Source organism: Leptonychotes weddellii, chromosome 4 (assembly GCF_054177405.1).
Source record: "Leptonychotes weddellii isolate Sample4059 chromosome 4, ASM5417740v2, whole genome shotgun sequence".
In the NCBI taxonomy this organism is placed as follows: Eukaryota; Metazoa; Chordata; class Mammalia; order Carnivora; family Phocidae; genus Leptonychotes; species Leptonychotes weddellii.
This window is the reverse complement of record NC_138372.1, coordinates 96,395,654-96,416,516: the sequence shown is the minus strand read 5'-3', so window position 1 is coordinate 96,416,516 and position 20,863 is coordinate 96,395,654. Positions and strand designations below refer to the sequence as shown.

At 42.4% G+C, this 20,863-nt stretch overlaps 1 protein-coding gene across 1 annotated transcript; it reads right to left on the bottom strand.

The window, feature by feature from the left end:
* Positions 1-3,294: 3,294 nt before the first annotated feature.
* SMCP (sperm mitochondria associated cysteine rich protein) lies at positions 3,295-3,627 on the bottom strand. The gene has a single exon (XM_006747163.1). It carries the CDS (start codon positions 3,625-3,627, stop codon positions 3,295-3,297), a length of 333 nt encoding a protein of 110 aa, XP_006747226.1.
* Positions 3,628-20,863: the final 17,236 nt, after the last annotated feature.

Here is a 20,863-nt window from a genome sequence, read left to right as displayed (position 1 = left end):
GACTCTGAGAAACAATCTGAGGGTTCTAGAGGGGAGGGTGTTGGGGGGAGTGGTTAGCCTGGTGATGGGTATTAAAGAGGGCATGTTGAATGGAGCACTTGGCGTTCTACGCAAACAATGAATCATGGAACACTACATCAAAAAGTAATAATATAATGTACGGTGAGTAACATAACATAATAAAATTAAATTAAAAAAAGAAAAGAAAAGCAAGATTGTTTTAACACTCAAAAATCAATCAATATAATTCACCATATTAATGGACTAAAGAAAAAACTATATAATCATCTCAACAAATGCAGAATTTTTTTCAAAATCCATCATTTATTTTTGCTAAAACCTCTTAGTGGAGTGGGAAGGAAATGAACACCCTCAAGTGACAGGAAAAAAAGAGATAAAATGTATCCAAAACTCTATGGCATTTACATGAAACTATTAAGACTAATAAGTAGAATGCAAGATTAATACACAAAAATAATTGTGTTTTTATATATGAACAGTGAATAATCAAAAACTGAAGATAAAAAATACAATTTGATCAAAGCATATGAAATATGTAGGGAAAATGTGACAAAATATGTGCAAAACTTGTTCGCGGAAAGCTACAAAACTTAAAGATGACCTAATAAATGGAGAGATAATTTAATATTTATGAACTGAAACACTCAATAGAGTTAAGATGTCCATTCCTCTCCAATTTAATGTATAGATTTAACTCAATCCCAGTCAAAGTTTCAACAGGCTTTTCTTTTCTCTTTTCTTTGCTTTTCATTTTGTAGAAATTGACAAGTTTTTTCTAAAATTCATATGGAAGTGCAAAAGGCCTAGACTAGCTAAAACAACTTTGAAAAAGAACAAAATTAGAAGACTTACATTATCTGAACTTCAAGACTTACTATACAGTAAATAAGACAATAGTGGCAGGATAGACAAATAGATTAATGGAACAAGATAAGAATTCAGAGATAATTGCAAGCAAATATGGCCAGTTGACTTTTGACAAAGATGCACAGGCAACTGAGTAGAGAAAGGGTAGTCTGGAACAACTGTATATCCATATGCTGTCCTCCACACTCCCTCCTCCCACCCCCACAGAGAACCTCTTTGTCCATACTGTTCACTGTATACAAAAGTTAACTCATAGAAGAAAACATAGGAAAAAAAAAAAACTTTGTGTCCTAGGATTAGGCAACGATTTCTTAGATATGACACTAAAAAACAAGAGTCATAGAGGAAAAAAATTGTTTCATTCAATTTTATCAAAACTAAAAACTCTTTGAAACTGTTTGAGAATGAAGAGATAAGCCTCAAACTGGGGAAAATGTGTGCAGATAACTTATCTGATAAAGGACTTGTATCAAGAATATATATATTTCAAAAACCACTCAGAATTCAGTAATAAGAAACCAAAATTCAGTAAATAATAGAGGCAATATTTGAAAAATTATTCACTAAAGAAGATACATGGAGGCAAATGAGCAATTAGACAGATGCTCAATATCATTAGCCATTAAGGAAATGTAAATTAAAGTCACAATGAAATAGCACTGCGTATATATTAGAATGTCTAAGACTAGAAAAACTGAACATACAAAATATTGGCAAAGATGTGCAGCAGCTGACATTCTCACGTAGTTCTGGTGGGAATGTAAAATAGCACAACCATTTTGGAAAATAGTTGGGTGTTTGTTTTTTTTTTTTTTAAGATTGTATTTATTTATTTGAGAAAGAGAGAAAGCACGAGCGGAGGGGAGGGGCAGAGGGAGAGGGAGAAGCAGACTCCCTGCTGAGCAGGGAGCACAAGGAGAGGCTCAATCCCAGGACCTTGGGTGTTTTCTTAAAAAGTAAAATATACACCTACTAATGACATAGTCGTTTTACTCCTACAGCTTTACCCAAGAGACATGAAAGCATATGTCCATCCAAAGGCTTGTCATGAATGTTCATAGCAGCTTTATTTGTAATAGCCAAACCTGGAAACAATCCAAATGCCCATCAATAGATTAATGGATTAAAAACGTGTGGTGTATCCATAAAATGAGGGCATTCACAACTCAGCAATAAAAAAGAATGAATAATTGATACATGCAACAACTTGTTTGAATTTCAAAGTAGTTTTGCTGAGTGAGAGAAGCCAAACATAAAAGAGTACATACTAGATGATTCCATTTATAGGAAATTCTTGGAAGAGCAAACTGATTTATGGGGACCAAGTGCAGATCAGTTGCTTTCTGGGGATTGGTGGGCAGGCACAGTCATGAGGGAGGAAACACAAAGGAGCATTAGAAAAAGTTTAGAGGTGGTGGATATGTCAATTATATACCAAAAATGTGGTTAACATTGAAGTTTACAAGTACTGTGAATAAGGCTGGCTTCTCTATTTCTACCTGCCCACCTAGATTAATGGAGGTGTGTTCTGGGGACAAATTGCTGGAACATGGTGTGCTTTTTGCAGGGAAGTCAGGACCTGGTGGCAAAGAGAGAAGTTTGAAGAGAACCATGTATTGTGTATTCACGATGTATCCAACCCTATGTTAAGCACTTTAAAGGAATTATCCCATTTAATTCTCATAAAATCTCTATGAGGTAGTAGCATTACTCTCATTTTACAGATAAGGAAATGGAGCCTGAGAGGTTGAACCATGTGCTCTAGGTCCAGAGAGCCAGCACTGATGCCCCAAGACTGAACTTCCTGTGCCACCATGGAGTTTGCCTGGCAGCCTTACCTCTTCCTAAAATCTCTGGGATAGGAGAGGGGAATCACTCCCCGGCACATGCTCTTGCTTGCTCTGGCCTCCAACACGGTACTCAGGGACCCAGGGGTACTGGTATTCTTGCATCAAGGGTGGCCGACTGCCCCACTGTGCCTGGGACTGGAAGGGTCCCTGGACTGCAAGATTTTCATTTGAAAACCAGGATGAGTCAGTCACCCTAACTCGGGTTCCACAGAGGCCTGTGCTTCCAGGCTCTGGTTTTCTGGCCCTTGTTTTCATGACATGCCCAGAACATTTTTTTGGACTAAGGCCAGATGGGTGAGATGGTTTCACAGATTAAGGAGAAAGGGAGGCAACATTCTTTTTAATGCTCTTTTATTTTTGTGTTTTCTAATGTCAGGATCACTAGGAAAGATGATTCCAGTCTCTTCAGCCTTCCATTTCCAGTTAGGGGCCTCCCTACACTGGGGGGCTGTGAAGGTAAATGGGGCTTCTGCTTGTACTATGTGGTTGTCACTGAGAGACAGCTTTTATAAATGTAGGTGTAGCCTGACCCCAATGAGTGATGGGCATGGCCCCTCTACTTGTTTGGCTTCTTTTGCCCCAAGTTACCTAGGTTGGGCCCCTGTTTTGGACTTAGGGGCTGCTGTTGGGCTTGGGAGCTCTTGTTCTGAGTTTGGGGTGATGTGGGCTCAGACTTCTTACTAAGGCAAGCACATTCAGGCTTGGGCTCCAGACAGCAGCACTTGGCCTGAATGCAGCACGGGGGCTTCTGCGGGGAGCGTGGAGGCTTCTGCGGGGAGCACGGGGGCTTCTGCGGGCAACATGGGGGTTTCTGCGGGCAGCAAGGAGATTTTGGCGGGCAGCAAGGAGATTTTGGCGGGGAGCACGGGGATTTTGGCTGGTCACACATCTTCTGGAGTTTTGAAGATCCTAGAAAAAAAAAAAAGAACATTCTCAAAAGGAAAGCTGGCTGCCTGCTTTCATTCCCCCTTCTCTTATCCCTAAGTGCATCCATCGTCAGAGCAAAAACTGAGACCGGGCTGAGAGGGCAGGGTTGGACGTCTCAGAGGGCACAAGCCAGTCCCTCAGGTCCATGCCTTTCCATGTGTCAGTGCACCGGTTCCTCATCAGGTGACCATTTTCCAGATGGAAACAGAAAGACCAGAACATGTAAGAAAATTGCCTAAGGTCTCTTAGCTAATTAGGAACAGTGTGATGCTTAGTAGCCTGAGTTTGATTCTAGTGTCAGGCACTTCACAAACATTGTCTCATGAATGACCACAGCCAGCCTAAGAGGTCAGTGTTTTTGCCCATTTTCCATAGGAGGACAACAGGGGCTCAGAGGTCTATGCCAGGTGCTGTAAGGGGATCCAAGCCAGGTTCCATCCCAACTCAGAGCCTATGCTTGGTCTGGTGTCAAATGCAGCACCCAGAGACCCAGGGGCATCAGGAGTCTCACACCTCGTGTGACCACCCATCAGGCCCTTCCCAAAGACACCCCGTTGTTCCCCATCCCTGAGCTTGTGGGAAGTCAGCTGCTGGGGGGCCTTCAGCAACAGGCCTTCCAAAACCCCTGGGTCCTGGGGCAGCAGCAGCTCACTTCACCTCTGGGCTTTAATCGCTTGGTCTGTATAGGGTCAGTGCCAGTGGTGAGGAGGCTGAACAAGACTTTATAGGAGTCCTCAAACGCCAACATTCAGGACCTGTGTAATTTCCTGATTCTTCTAGGAGTGGGAAAATCCAAGACAACCCTGTCTTTGCAACCCACTTTCCTCTCACTCAGGAAATCCAAGTGCTCTGGACCAGCTCCCTAAGCCTCAGCCCTAATATGTGGCCCTGGGGCAGCTCCCCTGCCCCCGTCACTGCCCTCCATGGTTTCTGCCCTGTTTCCCCAATGGCATGTGGATAAAAGCTGCTGTCAAGGCCTCAGAGCGGGACAGAGATTCTGGAAGTGGCCAAGAGTCAGCAGGCAGAGGGACCTGGGGAGTCATCTAGCCTTGGGGCAGACATAGAAGGAAGGGAAATGAGCATGTACCCCCAGCTGGGTACATCCCACAGGCCACACAGCCACACTGGGAGGTGCCAGGCCCGTTAGAGCTCTGTTACCCAGGTGGAGGAAGACAGGTAACAACCGACAGCAGACAACTGTTGAGGCAAAGCTGCCACCACCCTCTAACCTCCAGCACCCACAGAGGAGCCTCTGACCCAAGCTGGTTTTTTCAACTGAGCCAATTACTGCTGTAAGCTTTCTGCTCGGCACACCCCCTTCTATACCTGGTGCGTGTGCCTCTGCATGCACCTGTGTGTGTGCTTGTGCCTGACCTTGCAGAAACACAGGCATGAGGAAGGAAGGACTTGAGGTTTCTGACAATGGCCATGCGGCTGGGTCAAGCAGAGACTTCTGTGGACTTGTTCATCATACTCTAACGCCAGAGGACGCGTGACCAGCTCACAAGGTGCTTGTTTCTGCACTGGCCTCAGTACTTCCTGCCCATAGTGTTCTCCATTTCATTCCTGCCCTGCTATCCTGCCACTCCCTCCCAGCCCTGCTCTAAACACTCCACCTGATGCTTAGAAAGCTGTATCTTTCATCTGTGTTCTGAGGATGGGGTGACTCCGTCTCCCTAAAAATCCCCCTCACACCAAAGACTTCCTGAGGGTTACCAGAGTGGGACAGAAAGCTGTATCATCCCCTCCCTGCCATAGAAGCCTGCTTCTGTTCACTGAAGATGTGCAGGATTCTCAAATCAGGTGGTTCCTGAAGGATACCTGTCAGACGACCTCCTTGGCTACAAACCCAGGGCCTTGGCTGCCTCGGATGCTAGGTGTCAGGCTCTCAGCCTCAGCTCTTTACATCTGCAGATCCACTTCAGTCAGCTCATGTGTGTAAGCCATATCCCACTGAGCCAGGAGTGGCTGACACCTCCACCCACTGAAAACAGTAACTTTCAAAGTGACAAGCTGTGTGCTGCCCCAGCCCAAGCTCTCAGCACCTCAACTTTCGGAACCAGCAGAGCCTCATCTTGAGGTTTCTCTGTGGGAAAGAGCCCCTGGCATATGCCTGAGGAGTCTGTCACTATGCTCCTTGCTGCTGTCTGAGGGACAGACTGTGATCACTTGTCTTTGGAGTCCACCATGTTGTGAATCTCCTGAAGTAGAGCAACAGGAGTGAAAGAAATTTGAGGATGATCACCTAGCTAGGACCCCTGCCGCTGGGTCTATACCCTCCACACTCCCAAGTCCTTGGCTGTTTGGCTATAGCATGAACTGGGTCAGCAGCAGATTCTCACCTGCTCAGGGAAAGTGACTGCTGGGGTGGGGTGTTAGCCTCAATTCATTTGTGACTCTATGCCTGCCAGTCACTTAGGAATTAATTCTGTCGTTCAGGAAGTTTTCTACTTAGTTTTAAGACAACGACGCTGGACCAGGACTCTTAAGGGGTGGGAGTGGGGACAAGTCATGCAGTCTCTCCTTCCAGGTCAAGAGATGCCAAAAAAAGTAGAGGTGGCAGAGATCTGCCCTGTTGATGCCCTGACTTGCTTGGGAGGGAAAAGGAAGGAGAGAGGCAGAGCAAGGGAGACATACAGAAAATGAACACAGAACAGAGACATCAGCATAAAAATGGGGAAAAAGAGGGGAGTAAAGGGCCATAGGAGTTTTGCTCTCTGCCTCCTTTGCAGCCTTAGAAGCTGTTTGGTGGAAAACCTGTGTGTGCTTGGGCACTTGCAGCGGTGGTGGGGTGTGCACCAGTGCAGGGAGCCTGGTACCCTCATGTCTCCCTGTTGTTTGGGGCCAAACCTAAATCCAGGCTCTGAGAGGTAGAAAGGGAGGAGGGAGTGCCTTTCTCATTTTCGGTCGCTTTTCTCTGTCTGTGACAGTTTTTGCCCCCTTTATGACTTCTCTCTGCCTCTCTGTCTCTCTATATCACTGCTTTTCACTCTCTCTCTCTTTCTCTTGTCTTCTGTGTCTATGGTTTACCTTTCTCCTCCTGAAGGGCAGTGTTCCTGAATTGACAGTTTGGAGCCTCCTGTCTATCTGGAAGGTCAGCTCCTCAGGTTCCATCCTTCCAAGTCCAGCCTGGGCTATGATACAGAAACAATTCTCATCTGGGTCACCAGAGGGCACCCAGAGCTCTAGTCCAGGGGCTCACCTAGGAGCTCCCACAGACATCCCCTCTGAGCACATCCCCTATGGACAGCCCCAGGGAACAGGTCCTGAAAGGGGGAAGGTTGCCGTGTCACGGATGGGGAGGAGGTGGGGAATCAGTCTTCTGCGCTGGGGCACTGTGAGGGAAATGACAATTGCCTCAGGTCCCTGCCTCCTGAACTCGTGCTACTACCTTTGTTGTCTTGCTGCCTGGAGAATGGCAAGGTTGGCTTCTCTTTGACCCACCAGCCCAGCCTCATCTCTAGCCACTGCTCCCTCTATGCTCATCAGACTGGCTCAGAGCAGATCCCTGCTAAATTCTGTTCACCTCTGTCTGGACCTTTGCATGTACTCTTTCTGTGGCCTAGAAGAGCCGTCCCCAGACCCCCACCCCCTCACTACATGTGAATCTCAACTTCAACATTGCTCCCTGTAGGAAAACTTCCCTAGCCCGTAGGGTCGGTGCCCCCGATGTAACCTCCTGGAGGTCCCTGCGCTTCTCATTACATTCTTACACAATTGTGACTTCCCTAATTGTCTAACTTCTCTAGTCTGTTGGCTTCCTGAACACAGACATCCTCACCTCCTCCCTGCCACCGCTCTCGGCATTTAGCACAATGTATGACATTATATGAGCTTCAACAAGTGAGAAATGACAAGAAGAGAGGACCCAAAAGACAAACTTTCTCCGGGTTACCTGGTCTGGCTACTTCAGTTTCTTCTCAATTTATGATGGTCATGCTTGGCTTCCCAGGAAAATGGTCTTCCCTGGACTGGTTCCAGCAGATATGACCTCCCCTCAGCAGCCTAGTGAGTCCATGATTGTAAGAAGCCAAATGGTTTCTCTTCCCTCCCAGCACCCAGATTCTGAGGTTCTAAGCCTCTGTGACACTGCCATTTTTCTCTCCCTAAGATTCTGTGACTATGACTGACCCAACAGCACCTTCTGCTGGCAGGACCTCTTGACTTCTCTTGTTTCTTTTCTCTCCTGAAGGACGAAGAGAGGTCTATAGTTAATCTACAATCTTTCAATCACCTAAAACAGAAGCCCAAAGCTCATATTTGCATGAACTGTCTACTATCTACCAGGCTCTGTCCTAAACGTGAAGTGTATAAGCTCAATAGAATATAGTTCACATGCCCAAAGCTCTTCCAATTTAGTATAGGGACAATAAACAGCATCAATCCGCTATCATGAGAATGATGTAAGGGTAAGCCCCAGGTGCCCCAGGTGCCACAGAACACATGGGGCCAGGTTTGGGATCAGGAATGCTTTCTGGAAGGAGTATGTTTAGTGAGATTTAGCTGGCATTGAAGATAGGAAGTGGGACATGGAGGTGTGTGTGAAAGGGTGTTCCTTCAAACAACATGGACCAGGTGTGGGGGAAGCCCAGTGTGAGGGGACAGAGTGGGGAGAAAGAAGAAGAGGTCCAGTAAGCTACAGAATCAGGTAGAGGCTGTATTGATGAGGGCCTTGTACACCATGAGAAAGAGTTTGGACTTTGTCCTGAGGGTAATGGGAGCCATCAAGGGGTTTTTAAACGGGAGAATCAGGAGCCCTTCGGGGACAAGGACCCTGTTTTATTCATTTTGATATTCCCACCATTTAGCTCAGCACAAACATACACACACACACACACACACACACCTCCTAGGGCCCTTTGTCCTGGCTGGGACACTTCCCCAGGGTCTCTTCTTGACTAGCACCCTCACCTCCTCCAGGTCTTCGCTTGTATGTCACCTTCTAAATGATGCATTATACCCCAATCTTCCCATTTAAAATTACAGTCTGCCATTCTTTCACACCAATCACCTTTACATGGTTCTATTTTCTTTTCCTCAGGAGCACTTTTCACATACATGCAATATACCATGCATACAATGTACTATGCATATGATACAATCTTTTATTGTGTTTTTGACTATTGTCTTTCTTTTCTCACTAAAATTAGTCATCCCCAAAAGGGTAAAGTTGGTTTTTTCTACTGACACCTTTCACACTCCTAGTAGTCTAGTTCATGGCACTAGGAAACTTTGAAACCCCCAAACAATATTAATTGAATGTATAAGTATAAATGATGATAGTTCCAAATGTGATATCCTTCCACAGATAGATCCAAATCTGTGGATCATGATTTGTCTGCCCTAGCTCCAACTTGTGAAGTTAAGGAACTCTTTTTTTATGTCTATTCTCAAAGTATCTTCCCAACTAGCTAAATTTGGTGGTGAAGAAAACTGAGGCCAATTGTCAGAAACTAACAGGGCAAACAGTAATGGAGCAAATCTTCATGGTGCCTCACTCCCAGGTTCCAGTCGCCGAGGCCTTGCTTCCTGAAGGTCTTCTTTGATAGTATTCATTATTCTCATCTAATCACTTGGTTCTAAACCCAAAAGGTCAAAAGGATACACAGCACAATTTCCCCTGTTATTCCAGTTCCTTCAGCCAACAGTGATCAGTTTCTCAAATATACTTTCAGGGATATCTTATGTGCAACAAAGGCACACGTATATATCTTTGCCTCTTTTAACAAAATAAGAGAAACTCGACATTGTTTTGTTTATTTTTTTAAAACATATGTTGAGGATCATTCCATTTCAGTATATAAAGAATTTCTTCGTTTGTTGCTCAGCCTGAAAAATAATCTAGAGACACATGGGAGTTCCCAGTCTGGGCTCTTGCAAAAGATGCTGGAGTGAAGGTTTAAGTGTATGTCATTTCTCAGAGAGTATGGGAGAGGGCATATAGTTCTCTGAGGGCAATTGCTGGCTCAAAGGATAAAGCTGAGAGATATTGTCAAATTTTCTTCTATGAAAGTTTTACCAATTTACGTAGCTCCTCTCAGTGTATAAAACTGCATATTTCCCCACTAACTTATCAACACAATGTTTTATTAAATTCACTGTTGTCTTCCAATTGGATAGGTTAAAAATGGCATCTCAGAGTAGTTTTGAGTTTTTCTTAATAAGTCAACTTGATTTTCTGTTATTAGGTTTAGGATGCACAGTATTTCTTTTTCTGGAAACTGCCTGGTCATTCAGTTTACCTGATATTTAATTGGATTATTGATCATTCTATTATTGATATGTGGTGTTCATACTATTATACTACTATGTAGTGTTCATTCCAAAATTGGGCTGTGATATCTAATATTTCTTCTACTGTGTGTTTTGACTTTTGACTCTGTTAGATTTCAACCACATGGATAACGTTAATTTTTATGTAAACCGTTTTTAAATTTTTTATATAGTTTTTGATTGTTGTGTTATAATTATAACACTGATCCCCACTTTGAAATTATAGATGAATATTCTCAGAGTATCTTTTTTTTTTTATGTTAGTGACCATACAATACATCATTAGTTTTTGATGTGGTGATCCACAATCCATTGTTTTCTTATAACACCCAGTGCTCCATACAGTACCTACCCTCCTTAATACCCATCACCAAGCTAACCCATCACCTCACCCCTTCCCCGCTAAAATCCTCAGATTCTTTCTCAGAGTCCATAGTCTCTCATGGTTCATCTCCCCCTCCGATTTCCCCCCTTCACTTTTCCCTTCCTACTATTTTTTTTAACATATAATGTATTTCCTTTTCTTTTCTTTTCTTTTCTTTTATTATGTTATGTTAGTCACCATACAATACATCACCAGTTTTCAATGCAATGATCCACGATTCATTGTTTTTGGACAACACCCAGTGTTCCATGCAGTACGTGCCCTCCTTAATACCCATTACAAGCTAACCCATCCCCCCACCCCCTTCCCTCTAAAACCCTCAGTTTGTTTCTCAGAGTCCATGGTCTCTCATGGTTCGTCTCCCACTCCGATTTCTCCCCCTTCATTTTTCCCTTCCTTCTCCTAATGTCCTCCATGCTATTCCTTATGTTCCACAAATAATTGAAATCATATGATAATTGACTTTCTCTGCTTGACTTATTTCACTTAGCATAATCTCCTCCAGTCCCATCCATGTTGACGTAAAAGTTTCCCAGAGTTTCTTAAAAAATGGTTTTTAGTGTTTTGGCCCTTTAAGAACTAGTATAAAATAAGAGGCTTTTTTTTAATGGCTACTTAGTTGTGGCAGCATCATTTATTGACTAGTTGATCTTCTCTTCATAGATTTGAGGATGTATTTCTCATGTATTAACTCCCTCTATAGATTTGGCTCCCGCTTTGAACTTCCATGTGTTCTATTGACCTGTGTCTGTGTATGGTTCGGTGCCACACCAACTAGATAACAGTTCTATACTACATTATAATATCTGGTAGAGCATCTCCCTACAAATCAGCCTTATTTTTTAGAATTTTCCTGGACATTTTCCTGTTTATTATGCAACTGTGTGTATATTATTTTAAAGTAGTTCTATTGAACAATAGCATGCATACATTGAGAATATAGCTCAGTTAATTTTCACAAAGTAAACACATCTGCATGAACTCCACCCAGTCAAGAAATAAAGCTTATTCCCTACACAGATTCTGCATCACACAATTCTAGAAACCAAATTAGCAAGGATAGAGCTGGCAAAGGATGAAATATAGCTGGCTGGTGGAGTGGAGAGGCTCTGCAGTCGAGTTTTCTCCTGGTTATGTTGCTATGGACAGACTTCCACAAAGGGGAGCATGTTATCTGCTTGTTGGGTTCGCAGGCTCCCATGAGGGATGGGCCAGTTGTCCCAGCATCCCAGTATCTGTCTTTTCTTTGTCCACCAAGCTGAATGTCATTCATCTCAGTTACTTCTGGGGGCCCCAAAAGGCTAGGCCTAACCACATTTGTCATAGTCCCCTCCCATAGGCCTTAAGCTTGGGGAATGTGTGTTTTCCAGGGAGCGAAACTTTCAGGGTAAGGATTCAATCCTCTCCCTCTCCAGAGTTTGTGTCTCTGCTAAAGGACATTTGGATTCCTTATGGGCAATTGCTACATTTGCAATCTTGTATAAAGACTGAATTGAAACACAGTTAGTAAGCTGTTTTCTTGGTGTAGAACTATAAGCAAAAACAAATGTGCTTGCTATGCAAAAAAAAAGCTTTTAGGCAAGTCCCCTGGCTGCCCTTTCCACCCATCCTGATTACTGTCCCTAAGCCAAGCATACATTCTGGAGCCACCCAGGAACCGTTTAGTGAATTCTTTGCCTCTGGGGTCAGTGGCCACCAAGATCAGAACAGGTTCAGGGCCATTTCTGTTCCACAATATCCTGAACAGTCCATCAACAATATGCATCATCTTGTTGTGGTGTGTAGCAGGCCAGGATGGTATGATCAGGGATACCTCCTGAGTCCCACTATGTGAATGGAAGCAAAATTAAAGCTGCAGCCTTTAACTCAAGCCCTTATCTGTCCCTTGCTGGGATCTGGAAAGACCTCCTCTCTATCACGATTCTGCTTTTCAGGAAGTTGAAGTATCACATCCTTTTCACAACCCCACTCTGACATCTTGGGTCTAAACTGCAATTAGAAAAACTATTCCTTAAGGTAACTGTGGTTGTCCCTTTCCTCCTCACCCCAGTTAACCTCATCAACAGCAAGAGATCAGGAGGCCCTTCAGGGTTGTGACATAGAATAAGAATGCCCACGGGTGCCTGGGAGGCTCAGTCAGTTAAGCACCTGCCTTTAGCTCAGGGCATGATCCCAGTGTCCTTGGATCGAGTCCTGCATTGGGCTCCCTGCTCAACAGTGAGTGTGCTTCTCCCTCTGCCTCTGCTCGTGCTCTCGCTCTCTCTCAAATAAATAAATAAAATCTTAAAAAAAAAAAAAAGAATAAGAATGCCCAAGTAATTTGTGGCCATACATAGCTATGTCCAAGTCTAGTTTAAGCTTGGCTTTCCTACCCCTGGTGGAAGATTCAGCCATCCTTACAATCTTGAAACATGAACGGTATTTCCTCTTTAGTTGGTTTACTATCATGAATTCCAATTATTTTTCCCAGTGAACAATCCTTCCAGGACAGTGATGTAGTCCATTTGTCAGAGGAATAGAAGTCTCTGTGGCACTATGAGTGCGTGTGTGTTGTGTGAGTGTATGTATGAGTGTGCGAGTGTGCGAGTGAGCCTGAGTGTGAGTGTGGGTGTGTGTGTCTGTGAGAGAGAGAGAAAGCGTGCACACCAGTATGCCAGTTATCCATTTATTACCTTTCAGCTCCAAAGGCACCCTTTAGTATAAGCTCTGTGATAAACAATGCAGTTCCCTTGAGCACATCTTTGAAGTGAGCAGATGGCATCTCCATAGAAGGCGCTGGAAAAGTTTCTTGCAGTTTCTCCCTCAGGGGAGACCCAGAAAGGTCCAGGTGAGTGCGAGGACATCTGATGACACCTGTCCCTGCCACAGTCCCAGATTGGGATTCCTCTGCCACTTAGTAGCTTTGACGTGAGGGCAACCTTTTCACAGCCCTCTCAACCTTGAAAACAAAGTTCCCACAGTGCTTGAACACCCACAGCACCTATGTGAGGGTGGGGAAGGGGTTGTCCACACAGCTGGTGCTCCTTCACCAGTCTCTCTGTTGCTGATTGCTCTGAAGGCCTTCTGCCCCATGGTGGCCCACGTTCCCATCTCACACACAGGCCACTCTGGGTTCCTGATGTCCCCCTCCCCATCTTGCCTTGTGCCTGGGAAGGTAGCCTATGTGCCCAGAAACTTCAGACCAGCTCCGGTTTGGTTAAACCAGAGAACTCTGCTGGCTGATGTCTGAACCACTCCTTTCTGATCACATGGTGCCCTTCTAGGTTTGTCCTTCTGTGGGTACTCTCCCTCAGCCTTTTCCTTGGAGGTACCTTTTCTCTTATTATTGTTAATAATTCTTATATTGAACCTCCCTTGTTTAACCTACTGGTTGGTTTCTTTCTCCTGATTGCACCCACTCCTATAGTCAAATAGCCTGGACTCAAAGCTTACTTCTATAATTTACCAGCTCCGTAACTTGGAACAAATTGCTTAACCTCAGATTTCTACACTGTAAAATGAAGACAGCACTCTTTTATAGAGTTTTATAGAACATGTCAAGCTCCTAGCAGAATGTTGACACAGAGCTAGCAAGCATTGCTAGATATGGCCACTTAAGGGGACAGAAACACCTAAAGACAGAAAAGAAAAAGGTCAGATAAGGAAAATAAGACATAAAAATAACAGATAGAACAAAAGGCGAGGAGAAATGTCAACATACATACATCAAGCAAAATGCAAAAGAGATCAGTAGCCTATGTCCTCTACTTTTTTGAAAATAACATTTTATACAGTACTTTACCATTTAGAAAAATTTCCAAATATATTATCTCATTTAATCTTTAAACTAAACCAACCTAGTATGTGCTGTTTCCATTTTCAAACATCTAAGATGAGGCTCAGAGACATGGTCAATGTCACACTGCTGGCTTGTAAATGGATCTGCCCCCAGAGACTGTGGTCTTTCCGGCACTGCCCTCTTGTGGTCTAGTATGTACCAACACCTGATTCTTCAGGCACCACACGACCTATTGGCTTGGATGGGGGACTTGCAGGGGTTTCTGCTCTGGTCATTGCTGCTCTGTTTCCACTTACAGCAACTCCAAAGAAGACTACACAACACTGAAGGGTGTCCAACATGACTCAAACGGGAAATATTTCTAATTATTATCCCATCTTGTAAAGTTTTATTTTTTGTTCTGCTTTATGTTGTACTTAAAATTAGTACATTAATATGTGCATAGAATTTATTAACAAATCAACACTCATGTGTTGTTTACTGATGGAGTTTTGATGAATGTTGCTCTAGAGCTACACTTCCCCAAATGATCTGAGCATGGCATATGTAATATTTTAACTTAATAATGGAAGAATGCATGTTTAATTTTGTTCAAGAAAAACACATAATGCCTTCTTGCATTAAAGTAGAGAAAAAAACAAAGGTCCCACAAATTTATTTTCTCAGTAACACATCAAAGGGGAAATACTTGTGTAGTAAAATGCCCAATATTTAATAACCTTGAATAGTATCTCAGGTATATGCTGATACTGTAAAATAAGATAAATAGCAATAATGAGTCTTCCCATCCTTTAGACAATATACATCAAGGCAGAGATTAACCAGAAATTCTACATGTGCATTAGTGTCCAGGTTAAAGGTCATGTACTCCCAGGTCAGATAATCTGTCGGTGACTTCCTGGCTTTCTCTGATTAGGAATGATATTTTCTTAAATTCAGATTGCATAATAAGAATAAAAATAACATAAATGTCATTAATATTACAAAGATACTTATTTATAATATTTGCAAAGAAAAATACTATTTGCAAATTTTAAAAATAGAATCCTTATGACATAGCATGGAATCTCTAATATTTTAGAGAAGCTTTCTCTAAATATTTTAACATTTCAAATATTTTAACAACTGCAACCATTTTTCAAATAAAATCTTACATTGGAGCCACTACATATAAAACAGACAAGAGTTTATCTATTCATTTAAGTTTTTTTCACATTCAAATTTGCATCAGTTAATCAATTAAAAGAAATTGGGCTATTTTGAGAAACACACAAAAAATTAATTAATGGATTGCAGATGACAGTGGCAACCTTATTATTGGTTTTAGCATCCATTCCATTTCTGGATTTTTTTCTGGTTGGACAGGATTGGTAAAATCATAATTACTGCTTCGCAAATGGTAACCAGGGCCTCTGCTCAGAGTTGTGCAGACTGTGTACTGTTCAACCCCAGGTGTGCCAGGGAAGCCCACCTATCAGCTAGCACCAACAGTTGTTGGGGTTTGTTTGTTTCTTTCTTTTGTTTTCAACAGCTCCATTTTCAATTTTAGCTTATTTTTCTTTTTTTTTTTTTTAAGATTTTATTTATTTATTTTAGAGAGAGTGTGTGACTGGGGAGTGGGGAGGGACAGAGGGTGAGCAAGAGAGAGAATCTTAAGCAGACACTGCTCAGCTCAGAGCCCATCTCAGGGCTCAATCTCACGACCCTGAGACCATGACCTGAGCCGTAACCAAGAGTCCAAGGCTTAACTGACTGAGCCACCCAGGTGCCCCTCAGCGTATTTTTTCTGTTAAACTAATCCCAACATTTGAAAAAAGAGTCATAGAGGGTTTGGGGACTGTCAGTAGCAATATCCAAGACCTGCTCACATTTTTTAACTGGAAAGTGTAAAGTCAAAAGAATACTAAATGTAGTATGTCAGACAATGTAAATAAATGCTGTTGAGTGGAGCATTCTATTGTATGACATGGTGTGATGTGATGCACTGCAGTATGATAGAATACTTGCATTTATAGAATACTGTGAGATAATCCTCAATGCTGTTTTTAACTCGTTAAGAATCCTTGGTCCTTAGTTCTTAGTCCTTGAAAGAAATTCAGTGGCCACCAGCAGGAAAGGTGGCAGAGGGGGCAAAGGGCAGGCAGGGGAAGGGTGGCAGCGGGAGCAGCGGGCAGGCAGGTTCTTCTCCCCAGCACTGATGGCCTTCTACTCCACTCTGCCTGGAGGACTCTTGGCACCGACCCCATCACTCTCCCTGCCCACGTGTCTCAGACTCCTCCCTTCTTCACAGGTCACACATTCCCTAATGGGACCCAATAAGCTCCACAGCCCTACCTGGGATGGCTGTCTTCTTCCCATCCACACACATTACACTCACTGGGGCTAGGAGTGGGTCAGATGTCCTTGACACCACTCCCTGCTGTCCCCCTATTGCAGATTCCTGCTGGTCATTCAGCACTTGGCCCACAGTTACCCTATCCCCCACTATTTCTGTTGTGATCCTTGGTGATTTTTAATATTCACAAATATGATCACCTTAATGATTTGCTTCATAATCCCTTGACCTCTACACCTCTAATTGGTTTGCCCTTCATCTTACTTGTATCCATTCCCACATCCTACCAGCTTAGGCCTCATCCTTATTAACAATGGCAACCTCTCCATAATATCACATTCAAGCAACCCACCCTCTCAACCTCACCTGCTGTGTTTCCAACAATCCTAGATCCTCTAGGATCTCAACTGTGAGAGGTTTTGACCCTACCAGGAGCAACAATGCATTGATACTCTACCACCTTGACTGAGCATCATTGCTTCACATCTTCATTTCTCTCCTTGCCCATGAGTCGTTGTCATGATCATCCACTGGTTTAACCCACACCTCTCTCACTCTTCTCTCCATCATTAAATTCTACTAGCAAAACCACAACGCTGGCTGCAACTGACTCTCAGGTACCACAAACCACAGAGTGGTTACGTGAAAACACACAGCCATACCGAATTGATTTCACTTCAGTTTCATGAACGTGATCATGAGGGTACCTGACAACCTCACTGCGGGTCTCAAGTCCATCTCCTCACTGCCCTGGACAACTCAGCCCACATCCCAGCTCTCCTCAAACTCCTGGCACTCCTTTCCTGTCCTCCCTTTCAACAGATGAACATTCTTTCTGTTTCATTGAGAAAACAAAAGCAATCAGAAGAGAATATCCCCATGCTCTTTTCTGCTAACCTACTTGAATTTGTACCTGCATGATACTCCTGTTTTCCTTCCTGCTACCGTGCAGGAACTGCCCACTGCTCCAGTCTGTGGCCTGTCCCTCCACAGGTGCCCTGGATCCCACCCCTCTCATTTACCCAAGAGTATCCTACAGGCAATCATCTCCTCTCATATACTGGATCATTTCCATCAGCGTGTAAAAATATTGCATAAATATATATGTATATAAAATATCTGTCTCTGTCTCTGTCTCTCCCTTGATCTCACTTCCACTTCAAGTCAACACTGTTTCCTGTTTTCTGTACCATAAATTTCATCAGAACTCTTGTTTCCGATTCTTCTTTCAACCTAGCCACCCAGCTTGCATCCCCACCACGTCCCCCAAATGCCCTTGTCCAGGACCTATTGATCTCCCTGCTGCCAGATACAATGGGTGGGGCTGGCACCAGCAGCAGCATCTGGCTGGAGTGGGCACTAACTCTTTCTGGAAGTGCTTCTTCTGCCTGACTGTGTGGCCTCCGCTTTCTCCTGGCTCCCACCCTCCTCACTGACCACTGCACCTCGATTTCCCTTGATGGTCACTTCTCCTGTCCCAGATTTCTAGGTATTGGAGCATCCCAGGGCCCAGTCATTAAAGATCTCCTCTTCATTCTCCAGGTGTTACCATCCTGTCTTAACTATAAGATGATGATCCCCAAATTTCTCTTTCCAGACTAATTTATCCAAGTGTGCCTCTTCCCTCAAAACAAACAAACCCACAGAATCCATTTCTCCTAAAGTCTTCCTCATCTCTTAAAAAGTAACTCCATCCTAAAACAAAACCAAAAAAAGTAAGTCCATCCTTCCCACTGACCAGATGAAACAATCCCTGACTCCTCTTTTTCATATATGCCCATATCTATTTAGCAGTGAATCCTGTTGGTTTGATCCTCAAAATATATCCAGAATCTGAAAATTTTTCATTACTTCCAGCACAAATACTCTGTCCACACCACTATTAGCTCTTGCCTTGATTAGTGAGGTGGCCTCCTACATGGGCAACCTGATCTGCCCTTAATCTCTACAGTTTATTCTCAACAGAACAGCCAAAATTATGCTTTTAAGGCAAAAGTCAGGTAATGCTACACCTCCACTCCAAACCTTCTGATGCATGCCCATTCCACTTATTATAAAAGCCAAAATCCTGTGAACTCATCATAAACTGAATGAAAGTTATTTTTATGATGCTACTTCTACCCAGGCACCCACTCCCTCCCTCCATCTAGCATCTAACATCTAGTGTCTACTCATGGTTCTTGCTGCTTGAAATGCTATTACTCTAGGTATTCACGCGACTCACTTCTTCACTTCCTGAAAAGAAGACTTTATTACACAGGCATTCCTTGACCATCCTGTATAAACTGGCAGGCCTCCCCCAGCATTCTACATGCCCCCAACCTTCCTTGTACATGCCCTCAACCTACATGCCCTCTGTACCACTTGGTAACATCTAATATATTATGTGGTTAACCAGTTTACAGCTGTTGTCTGCTTCTGCCTCTAGAGTCTGGGCTCCCTGGTAGCAGAGACTACTTCCTTTCTGTTTATAGCTATATCCTCAACCCCTAGACTAATGCCTACCACACAGTAGGTGCTTAATAAATATTCATTTAATGAATCACTAAAATTCACTGTTAAAAAAGTTGAATTTACTTTTTTCTATGTTGAAACAAAAGCTTTCATTTCACTAAGAGTACACTTATCTTGATGAGCACTGTGTAATATATGGAAATGTTGAATCATGATATTTTATACTTGAAGCTAATGTAACACTGTCTGTTAACAACACTGGAATTAAAATTTGAAAAAAAAAAAAACCCACTTCCATTTCATTGTTTGTACCTGATTTTCTGTTTTAAACATAGTGGCATTGCAATACTGTATGTGTTGAGCTTTTTCAGTTTCTTGAGCTAATCAGGAAAATTTGGCAACTGATACAACTATGATATGTTCATAAGAATTTTGACAACCGTAATGATGTTTATAAACAAACAAAATGATCATTTCCTATTGCATTTGAAATATTTACTCCAGGATGTTGTACCTGTATTGGCAATGATCTGTGGTATAAAAAAGTAAATGCCATTTATTCTCATTTCATACAAATACTATTGGAAATTTGGCAAGTTAAAGCGAATTTTTATGAATGATTGCCAGATCTTGTTTTACAATATGTCAGCATTTTATTAAATCCATTTATTTTTCATGCAACACACAATTACTACAACATATATTAGCAATAGTATTTATACAAAGCACATACAATTTTCCTGCCTTTGCTTTTGCAGTATCAGTATGAACATTACATTTTCCCTATGTATTTAACAATGTGTTAAAAATCTGATCTCGGGTGGCTGGGTGGCTCAGTCGTTAAGCGTCTGCCTTCGGCTCAGGTCATGATCCCGGGGTCCTGGGATCGAGCCCCGCATCGGGCTCCCTGCTCCGCGGGAAGCCTGCTTCTCCCTCTCCCACTCCCCCTGCTTGTGTTCCCACTCTCGCTGTGTCTCTCTGTCAAACAAATAAATAAAATCTTTAAAAAAAAAATCTGATCTCAATATGTAAAGTTGTTTTCTTCTGTTGAGTATGTGTCAATCGTCTTTATATCTACTTGCCTAAATGTACTGTAGCAAAATAAACAAAATGGAAAGATTCTCAACAGCTATACTCCTGTCGAGCTTTGTTGTAAATATCTCATGTTCTTAACCTTTAGGATAATTCATAAAGTATGGCTGATATCATACTGGAATCTTTCCTAACTTCTTTATGAGTAAGTGACCCAACTGTATGTCTAAATCAGTCAGTCATAAAATATCCTTCTTACAGTGTCAATTGCATGTGATTTTTAACAAGCTATTCTGTAGAGGTATATGTTTTTCTCTCATGTAAAATGTGGAAACCCACTTTCAACACAATATAAATGTATTTTCATTGCCAGATTTAAATTTATCTGTACTTTTAAAATTAACATTAGCTATTTCAAGTAAATGTATGTTATACTTTATAGCAAAATTATAATTGTCAGGAAGTGAAATTTCACTGCATAAAACATGTTAGACATTTAACCTATTCCTAATCACTGTGAAAGGTGCATCCTGATGATAAGAAACATAATTATAATGTACTACTTTAGGGTAAATTAAGGTCAAATTTTAGGCCCGTGGCATTAATTTTATACACTATAATTAATATGGTTATTGCTAGTTGAAAATCACCTAGTACCAGTACTATATAACTTGTCCTATTTTAAGTCTGAACATTATGTGGGGTACAGCAGTAATTATTCCTTTAAATTTTTCTCTGTTTAATCAGTGATCAATTTGTAATATTATTTTATCTTTATGTAAAATAAGCATTTATAAATGTAAAGTCAGATAAGAAAACTTATACAGTGCTAAGATTAGCTTTAGCATTATATTATTATATATGACATGTGACTTGTTTACTAGCTATTAAAATAATTTACCATGAGACACCTATGCACCCAGACTTAACTCGGTATCACA